Here is a 10,265-nt window from a genome sequence, read left to right as displayed (position 1 = left end):
AACTTTTAAGATGGCTGGCTAGGGAATTCTGGGAACTGAAGTCCACAAGTCTTAAAGTTGCCAAGGTTGGACGCCCTTGCTGTGAAGCCTTTACTTCTTTTTGCAACTAACTGCAGCTACTCATTTGCCCAAAATCAGAATTGTTGGTAGTGCTAATTAGGTTTAGAACAGCATTTCTGAACCTTGCTAACTTAAAGATGTGTGGACTTCAACGCTCAGAATTACCCAGTTAGGGTGCTGCCACATCTTAAAAGTAGCTAAGCTTGAGAAAGATTGCTATAGAGAAAGGCTTGAAGTTATAATGTTTTCCTGAAACAGAGCTGGGAAAGTTCATAGTTAGAATGTATCTGGAAGGCATTAGGTAAGGAAAGTCACTGTACTTAGAACCTGCCATTAAAAATTGTGACTATTCTTTCTTTGTAAAGAACCTGTTTTGAAAAAGATATTCTTTCTGCTTTCTTCCTTTAGATGCGTACCACTCGCAAAGTCTCTGTATGGCCCGTAGGGCTAGTGGGGGGCCGACGCTACGAGCGCCCAATTGTGGAAAAAGGCAAAGTTGTTGGCTGGTACACTGGTTGGCGGGCAGGTAGGCCTTTCGCCATTGATATGGCAGGTGAGTACCTCTTCAGAAATCTCAGCAATTAGTGTAGAAATGGGCATAGATATTAACACTTCTAGTTATTGAAATAATAAGTATAAGCCTGCAAACTCCTGGATCTTATGGTGAGCAGAATCACTTAGAATTCTGGTAGTTTTGGCTTTTAAAATGCTTATTTATCAGCAGTACCTTTCTGATTGGTAAGAAGTTCAAGAAGTTTGTCGAAATTTATGGGATTGGTATCTTAATAAACTATGGATTTTAATTTAGTAACTTTAACTGTCTTTTATTGTCAGGAGCATCCTGACAAAACTCAATGACCTTTTTTAATTCTCAGGGAATTCTGAATCAAATTGAATTGAATCACAGATTTTTGGACATCTTGGCCAGCACAACACTAGACCCACCAAAACCCAGTTTTATTCTATCTGTGTTGATGCTGGGTTTTTTTTTGTTTTGTTTTTAAAAGGATCCCTAATCTAGGAACTGCCTTGCAAACCAACATACTGTTGCCAATATTCCACCAAGTAAGAGGCCTTTTCTGTGACTTTTAAGTTTGAAAACTGCTAGTTCATCAAAAAGATGAATAATTTTGCACAAGCTGCCAGTTGAAGTGACTTGTAAGCAGATAATAGCTTGAAACGCTTTGCTTAAAGGAGAAATTGACAATAGCCAGCAAAGCAGGAAGACTTCAAAAATTAATCTTGTCAATCTTCAGCCGCATTGTAGGCTGCATAGTTAGCCTGCATGCTTGGTCAATCTCTTGTATATGCTAAAGGCATTTCAAATGCTGTCTGAATTGCTTTTGATGCAGTCACAGATCTATGCCTGCACAACTAGTTTTGAATTTTGATTCATGGGCGTGTGGCTAGGAAAGTGGTGAGCATGGAAGAAAGGGCTGTATAGACATATGGTTTATATTTCCTGCTTTGCAATTTATTCATGCGTTGCTGGTGAAATGATCCGGCTTATTAAAAACTTTCTATAAAATGTTTAGCAAATTAAAATAATAGCGGGAGAATTACTGAGAGTTGCTTCTCTCCAACACCAGATTCTGTACTTTTTAATTATGAATAATATTGAGCAAATTGAAATGGGCTAATGCCCTAAGCTATGATTTGTTTGATCATGTTTATTGAATAAACCATAATTTGCCAAATTTCCCCAACTTATATTCTCCCTTTCCTCAGGCTCTTATGCTATGAAGGATTCAATAAACGTGTTTGTCTTCATTTAAAATTGTTTTGGGAAGACTGTACCGAAAGACAGGATATAAATAATAATAAGTCAGTAATGGGCAAAGCCAGAAAATATTTGTAAATGACGGCTGAATTTATGTAACAAGCTATGCCAAAATTAACGAACTCACATTATGACCTGGTTATTACAGTGTGTATATAGCTTTCATTCAGTCATACAGGGGATTGTCAAAATTCGTAGGTGAATACTGTGTGGAAGCCAACTTGGAACCTGATTGAACGTAGGCTGTTAGATGCATCAATGCATCATACTCGGGGATTAGATTTGCATGACTTCCCTGATCAAACTACATCCTTGGTAAGATGATTTATCCCCCGTGCTAATGGTACTTGGTAACTGATGACCCACTGAACTGGCAGTCGGAGTCCTTGGGAGTCCCAATGAAGCCAGCTGATAAACTATTGGTGCTTGGAAGTAGAAAGGACAGACTCAGGCTCCTACCTTGTTCAGATGACATAGCTTGAGGCATGAAGAGTCAGTTTAGCTCCAAAAAGTCCCAAGTTGTTTGAGGGTAACATTGATTACTTCTAGGTTAATTTCTAGAACAGTAGAAGGTTGGTGTTTTTATGTAACGCTTTACTCTAAAACCAGATAGACAATATTTGAACAGTTGAACCCAGCCTCTGTGTGTGTGTGTAAGTGTGTGTATATTGGAAGATGTAACTAGTTGTGGTTTCCCATTAAAAAGTAAAGATACCCCCTCAAATTGAGCTCAATGTCTAGGAATATTTTTTTTTCCTTTTGGCAGAGTTGTGAAGATGATTTCCTGTAGACATGTTCCAGGATGTTTTTAACCCTGTTATTTTTTTTTCCAGCTTCTTTCAACACCTCTAGAATTTTCATTACCTGAATATGAATATGTGCAGCAAAAACAATTTTCGCAGATTGTAGTTCAGATTTCACACATTAATTCCTATATTAAGTAGGTTGTTCATAAATGAAACCAAATGCCATCTCAAACTTCCCACTGAGGACTTAACAGGAGAAGAGTTACATTACCCCCTAAGCATCTGATACTAATTCTTGTTATTTTTAAAACTTATAAGACTATTAAAGATATATTTAACTCTTAAAAAGTTTTGAAAGCCAACTGGTTGCCTTTACCTTATACATAAAGCTGCAGCTTTATCTGGAAAAATGCAGACTACCTACTTGTCTGAATAATGGCTAGGAGACTCAATCAGAATGCTGAGTCCCAGCAATACCTTGAAGATGAAAAAAGAAAGTAATGTTCATCAGTCAGGAGCAACAGATTATTAAACATTTCCCTAAACTAATTTTTCGTTCTCCTTCCCTTGTCAGTCCAATCACCTTCCTTCTCTTCCTCCGTAAGCTCTCCCTTTCATCTTAAATTGGAAGTAGAATAAAGCTACTTCAGAAGAACTAGTGAAAAACATCTATTAAGGGACGATGCAGTACTAAACTTTGCAACCCGACATGATGCTGAGATGTTGTGCAAGAGTTTGTATAGTGTGTGACTCAGATGACAGAACTCCTTTATGTTTCAAGTTGTTTCTAATTCATAACTCTTGTAGATGTGTTCCATTACAACTAACAAAATGGATGCAAGAATAAAAATATTGGTGAATGTAGGGAATCACTACTTGTGTTCTTGTATCTTTCAAGGACTTTCTGACTTCTTAACAGCAATGTACCTTGTAAAGATTGTAGTCTTTAGCGATAAGCTTTTTTTAAAAAGCAGTTCCATACCAATTTCAAATTTAAGAACCAACACTTGCTGACTGTCAAGGATCTCATCATATATGGATTACTCTGTTTCAAATGTAATGTTCTTTCAAAATATATTCATTTAAATGGTATTAACGTTTGCCATACTCCTCATAATTAAGTCAAAAGCTTGAACAGAAATAATGTTAAGGATAAAATGCCATTTTTATTCCAGAGCTGCACAAAATTTTCTGGACTATGGGCTACACTTATATTGGGGGATGGAAGGCATATGGTTACTTTTCTAAAAATAGTGGGGCCAAGACAAAAACTAGATTTGATTGCATTTCATTTTCTTTTAAAATCAGTTAAGATAGAATATAGCTAATGAGATTATTTTCCAATAATTTAATACATTTTTAGTGTCATTCAAATGTATAATTTGGTTAAGGTCTTAAAGGTTGCAAGTTGTGACTCTACAGAGAGGAATTCCTTGCAACAGATCAGCTTTTACTGAAAGGTTAACAAAACCAGAGGTACTCTGTAATAAACATTAACCAAATTACAGAATAACAGTTGGAAAAGACCTTGGAGGTCTTCTAGTCCAACCCCCTGCTCAATTAGGCAACTCTATACTTTTTCAGACAAATGGTCGTCCATTTTCTTCTTAAGAACCTCCAGTGTTGGAGCATTAATTTTTAAGAATCTGGTTTTGTATCACTTAAGAATTGCATCATTTAAGGATAGGCTATTTCACATATTAAAGTAGTGATGACATGGATTTTGGTTTTAATGTAAATAAAAAAAATGGTCGGCATGTAAATTCATTCAGTCACATTTATTTTTGTTTTAACCATTACATTTACCTTCGGCTTAAATTTTTAATTACAAAGGTGGTGTCAGGGAAGAATCATTGGTCTCATTTTTAAAAAATTCACATTTCCCCTCCAGCCAGCGTTTTGCTCATATGGAAACTCTAACTGCTTATGATGAATGTCACTATTTATACTTTAACAAACCATTTAAAGTTTTAAACAGATATGGAAGAACACAGTTTGTAACTTTTCAGAATAAAGGTGGCCTGTAGCACACCAGTCAGTTTGCATATGTAACAACATGATAGACCATTGCGTGATACTGAGTAAATACTTGGGAACGAATTTGAAATGGTAGGGTTAAACACTCCCTCCCCCCCTTTAATTCTAGAGTTCAATAAAATGTTTATAAAACAATTTTAATTATTATTTGATTTCCAAAGGGTTTGCTGTAAGCCTTCAGGTGATTTTATCCAACCCCAAAGCTGTATTTAGACGCCACGGGACACAACCTGGGATGCAGGAATCTGACTTTCTGAGGCAGATTACCACAATGGAGGAACTGGAGCCCAAAGCCAGCAACTGCACAAAGGTATCAATGTTATTTCTACAATGGTCATTAGTCTCCAACTCAACTTGTGGAGAATCAATGCCAACTAATGTTTTTGTTCAACTTTTTCCAGGTTCTCGTATGGCATACTAGAACAGAAAAGGTAAATCTAGCTAATGAGCCAAAGTATCACCTGGACAATATCAGAATTGAAGTGTGATCTGTCAGCACAAATGGGATATGCCATAATTAATGGATGCATCAGACATGCTTACCATATTCAGACTGTACAAATTGCTGTTGTACAGCTGCAGCCTCTAGCAGCCTAATGGAAGACTGCTGGCAGATAGCTGAAGACGTGTCTACTTAGGCTTCACTTACTTTGCATGCATTTCTCTGTCCTGCTTTAATTTTCTAACTGTTCACATTTCCTTTACACATGTTCAGTGAAGAGGCGGTAATGCACTGAAGTTATTAGTCTAAAAAAAATGAGAAGCTTTTACGGCGTGGCTTCCAGGTTTATTCCTGAATTTAAAAAGCATTGTTTTTAAGGACACAATTCTTATAGAATAAAATAATTACACAATGTTTATGGATTTCTTTAATATAGGGAAGCAACTGCTTATCAATATGAGGCACCATAAAATGTAAACACAATTTACTGGCAGAAACCTGGATACAACTGCAAAGACAAAATTAAATATATAAATTGAGTTCCCCTGTATAGATGCTGCGCAATACACTGTTGATTAATCCTGTATAGTTCTCTATTGGTCAAACCAGCTTCTTTTGACATAGGCAACTCAAAACAGTGGAAAGAAAATTGATGGAGCAGCAGTTCCCTCCAGGTTTATCTTTCTCTCTTGCGAGCCATTTTCCCTGCTCATCACACCATTATAATATCACAGTGAAATGAATGATGAAACAAAATCATTATCACACAAGGAAATGCATATTTCAATGATACAAGGTACATTCTTATTTATATAATTAACATTTTGTTCATACAGTACCTTCTACAGGATCACTGGGTAATTTGCAAGGTGGAGTTTACATTTTAGAGATAGCACTAACATACCTATTTCCCTTATAGGAAACAAATGCTCTACAAGATAAAATAATCTGAGTATGCAGTTGGTCATGTAGCTCTTCTGAAAAGTAAAATTTGCAAAATCAAAACATATTGTGGAATGAAGAAAGCTGCCAATGTATTCAACTTGCTTTTCACTACATCAGAATTGAAGTCAGTACAGACCACAACACGGTCAGTTAAGATTACTTTTTAAATGAATGTTTGAAATTGGCGGAAGGGGTAGTGTACATGGACAGAACAGGGAAACTAGATGTATTTGGGCATGGAATGTCAGGTCTCTGATTTATTTAAACTTCTATATTGCCTTTTCACTTCCAGAGTTGTGTACTGAGGGTTTGGCCCGAGGAACTTCCAGTCCATCCTGCCACTGTGTTTGGTGGTTGGCCAAAGCCCATCATATTATTGGAACTATTCAGAGTCATTCCAGCCATTTGTTGATTCATCTGTGAAACATACAGACAAGACTGTGGTTAGGTGCAGGCATCCAAACATTTCATATTTTATGCTGAAGTGTGCATGTGCACGTACGCATGCACACACACAATATAGATAAGTAGGTAGACAGATAGATGACAGATAGACACTGATGTATTTGCTTACAACATTATTTTCTCACAGCTCAAGTTTTTTTTAAAAAAAATATGTAAGAAACCCATCCCAAGTACAACCTTTTAAAAAATATCTAAAATTTCCCGGTTTGCGTGTGCAGCACCTGCAGACACACGGGAAGAAGCCTCTTCCCACCATCCAATCTATCTTCCTTGGAGGACCCTGAAAAGGGTCGAAAGTCACCCTGGAGGTGTGACCACCATGAGAAGGTCCTCCTTGTGATCACGAAAGGGTGGCAGCCCTCCGTTTGATCCAGAGCAGCTCCTCTGGCTGAAACAAGAAGAGATCGGCCATTAAGATGGCCGATCATTAAGCCGTTCCCTGCCGAAAGCCAAAAGCACCATCAAGCACAACGAAGCAATCTGGAGGATCTGGGTGAGATCTTACCTCTCTTATTCCCCTAACTACTTTCCTGTGGGACCTTTTTGAAAATCTCCTCCCCGTCTTTTGAAAGATTGGCGACTGCTTACTTGGGGAACAAAAATTTTAAAGCCTTAAAAGAAACCAAATGATTAAGCTAAAAAATTAAGCAACCTTATTTGTACTTTTGAAATTCCTGGGCTATTAAAAAGCTTTTATTTCTGCGGGGACTGACTACCCTATTTTCTGCTTAAGCTGTGAAAGAAGATGAAAAGAAAAATACTGATTAATTGGATAAAAGCCTCATATCAGTCTGGAAAAAGATTTCACATCTTATTTTATATGCTATTGATGACATCTTGTGGCGAAACCTGGTATAACAACTAAACCTTTTCTTTATTGTGAGAGCTGGCTGAAACACAGATTTGTCCCTAACACTATCTTTAAAGATAAGAATTGAGAACACCTGGCACCGAAAACAATCTCTAGGAATAGTGGAGGTGGACACTCACTGACTCTTATTAAAGTAGCCTCCACGAAAGACCTACCTGTAAACATCGAAGAAATGGAGGATTATACTCCACCACTTAACTATAAACTGATACTTGAAACAATTCTGGCACTGGCTGAGCAAACAAAAGCCAGACTGCAAGATAAATCTGACAGCTTAAATCTACCAAATGAAATTTTGACTTTAAATGATGAATTAACAATCCAAAAACAAATATAAGAGGAAATTAAAATCAAAATAGGAGACCCTAAAGAACAACAAATGCAATCTATTGAGAACCTTGATGCCCAATCTCGACTTTAACTATAAAACCTACAATTCAAAAAGCAATAGAAGCCGAAGAAAGCAACACTAAGAAGGAAGATATCAAAGGCTTTCAAATACAGTAAGTTGAGAACCTAGGCAACCAAATAATAACTATAACATTGGTCATCCCCTCTTATCTAAGCCAGACGGAATTGAAAGAAGAAGAAGACCAGACTGAACTAATGACAACTATACCATACCAAACATCGAGAATTGATATATTAAAGCAACATCTTAATAATTACAAAGGGGACACTTTCTTTGCAAAACTGACAATTGGATGGTCTCCCTGGATTCAAACAATGTGTGTTGGAAGAAAGGGAGAGACATTTGAGAATCTAAAGGTACCGATATGGAAGCCTGATTAGCACAAAAAGAAGGCGAGTTAGATTTAAAAGATTGGATTTGTCCTTCTGTTGGGACTTGTAATGATAGAGCTTAAAATTTCTTTTAATGGGCTAAGGGGAATCTTTAAAAGATATAAACTGATTCTATACTTAGGTTTTAGATTTTTAAGGGAAAGCAAAATTAGCTATCAAAACATGACTTTGAATTATATTATAGAATTTGGAATGATATAATAAAAACATTATTTTAATGATGAACTATTAAGATGATGAATAGAATATATTTGTTGTAATGATAGAGATTAAAATTTCTCTTAATGGGACTAAGAGGAACTTTTTAAAAGATATAAACTGATTTTATATTTAACTTCTAGACTTCTAAGAGAAAGGAAAGTTAGCTATTAGAATTGATTCATATTATAGAATCTGGAAGGATACAACAAAAGATATTTTTTCAATAATTGGTGAACTATTAAGATGATAGAATATACTTGTATAAAATAAGAATGCACTGAAATGAACCATGTATGTATTTCAGACAGGATAATTACTATATAATGAAATGGGGGAAATGTGGGTTACCCGAAAATTAAGTTTTCTTTTATATATTACAGGCTACTTTGAAATATTTTATTGCAATTAGGTAAAATTCAAAAACAGGACATGGATAAGTGGAAATATATTGAAAATTGTTCTAATTGATTGTGTCACAATTAGAAATGTATTAATTTGATTAAGTTATCATAACTAAGGGAATCGGAGAGGGAATTCTTGATCTAGCTTGAGCTATTCTACAAATGATTTTGTTATTTCCTATTGTTTACTTTTAACTACCCAACCACCATATTGCTTCATAAATACCTGGATGTAAAATTAAAAAATTAATAAAACTTGTATTAAAAAATGTCTGAGATTTGATTGATAATTTATTTTTATATACCAAGAAAATATAGAGGTAATGTACAGATTGCAATCCATGTGCATATCACATTTTTCCACTAATATCCATAGGAAATAATCATGGCTGAGTGATCAATTTTGCCATTTCAGTAGCAAATGTTTCAGTAAACATACTCAAGAAACTGTTTCCTGCCCATTTATCAAAGCACTGAAGTAACACTCTGGCAGCAAGTGGAATAGCTTTTAGTTAAAAGATATAAATAATTATATTCTGCCTTTCCAACACTTGCATAATACTTACATTCCAGATAAAAATATGAAATCTGGTTACTCTGCATTTTAAATGTCTCTTATAAGAATCCATGAGTACTAAAGGAAAACCCCATGACCTGCCACAATTTCCATTGCACTGTGAAAGGTAATTTTGAGTAGAAGGATTTGTTCAAGTCTAATTAGTTTTAACATATGGGGTAGTAGTTAGATTGAAGAGGCTGAAGTTATATAGATGCAAAGGCAAACAAAATCACACCAGTCACTGGGAGTCAGGTGGTGTAAAAATTGGATTATTTTTTTTTTTAAAAAAACTATTCAAAATGCAAATCATTCAAAAACTATCCATCCTATCAAGAGGTGGAAAAACTGGGGCTGAATCTTGCTGAATTTAAGAGAATGAGAGGAAACATAAGGCCAGGGAAGCAGGATCGGAATGGAGTGCACTGACTGGACACTGAGAAAGCTCATTGTACTGCCGGCCTCTCTTGCTCTGAAAACCTATTAATATTCTTGATGAGTTCTTGCTTGCCCATCCCTCTAGAGGCTTTTTCCAAAAGAACCCACCAGAAAGGATGTTTAAGTTGAAAACCTTATTAGCTCCAGTCAGCATAGCCCATGTTCAGGTTATATGGACTTGGAGCATGGAAGAGACATTAGCCACCTGCATCTTCAAAGATTTGTATGTCATATTCGGTCCTCCATTCTCTAAATTACAACTGTGTTATAATTTAGCTGTTAAAATCAAGATGAAAAAAAACAAACCACAATGAAGAGACCCAATCCAGGAACCAATATAAAATGAAATGAAAATCATCATAGGCGGTATTAATACCCCTAATTTGTATAGTGAATACCCCAAAACTAGGCAATCTCCTCAATCTCTCAATGAAATTTGGAGAAGCCAAGCTTTGCTGGCTGGCTCCTAGGTGGACAAGTCTCTCATACCTGCCTCTTCCTTTTTGGGATTGTTCCCTC

At 36.0% G+C, this 10,265-nt stretch overlaps 2 protein-coding genes across 5 annotated transcripts in view; one reads left to right on the top strand and one right to left on the bottom strand.

Annotated features, from left to right (window-relative positions):
* Window positions 1-468: 468 nt before the first annotated feature.
* On the top strand, window positions 469-5,111 carry B3GAT2 (beta-1,3-glucuronyltransferase 2; the record flags this gene model as incomplete). The annotated part of the gene is made up of 3 exons (XM_083350626.1): window positions 469-613; window positions 4,785-4,933; window positions 5,025-5,111. The coding sequence occupies 3 exons, from the start codon at window positions 469-471 to the stop codon at window positions 5,109-5,111; spliced, it is 381 nt and encodes a 126-aa protein (XP_083206752.1).
* Window positions 4,352-10,265, bottom strand: part of SMAP1 (small ArfGAP 1) — a 66,957-nt gene continuing 61,043 nt past the window's right edge. For all 4 annotated transcript variants that reach the window (XM_083350622.1, XM_083350624.1, XM_083350623.1 and 1 more), the window contains one exon: window positions 4,352-6,427. In XM_083350622.1, coding sequence (XP_083206748.1) covers window positions 6,293-6,427 — 135 coding nt within the window. In that variant the 3' untranslated portion in view covers window positions 4,352-6,292. The remainder of the gene's footprint in view (window positions 6,428-10,265) is intronic.

The sequence above is a fragment of the Vipera ursinii genome (genome assembly GCF_947247035.1).
Source record: "Vipera ursinii genome assembly, chromosome: 1".
Lineage (NCBI taxonomy): Eukaryota > Metazoa > Chordata > Lepidosauria > Squamata > Viperidae > Vipera > Vipera ursinii.
The sequence above is the reverse complement of the archived record's forward strand: the minus strand, read 5'-3'. Positions and strand labels throughout refer to the sequence as shown.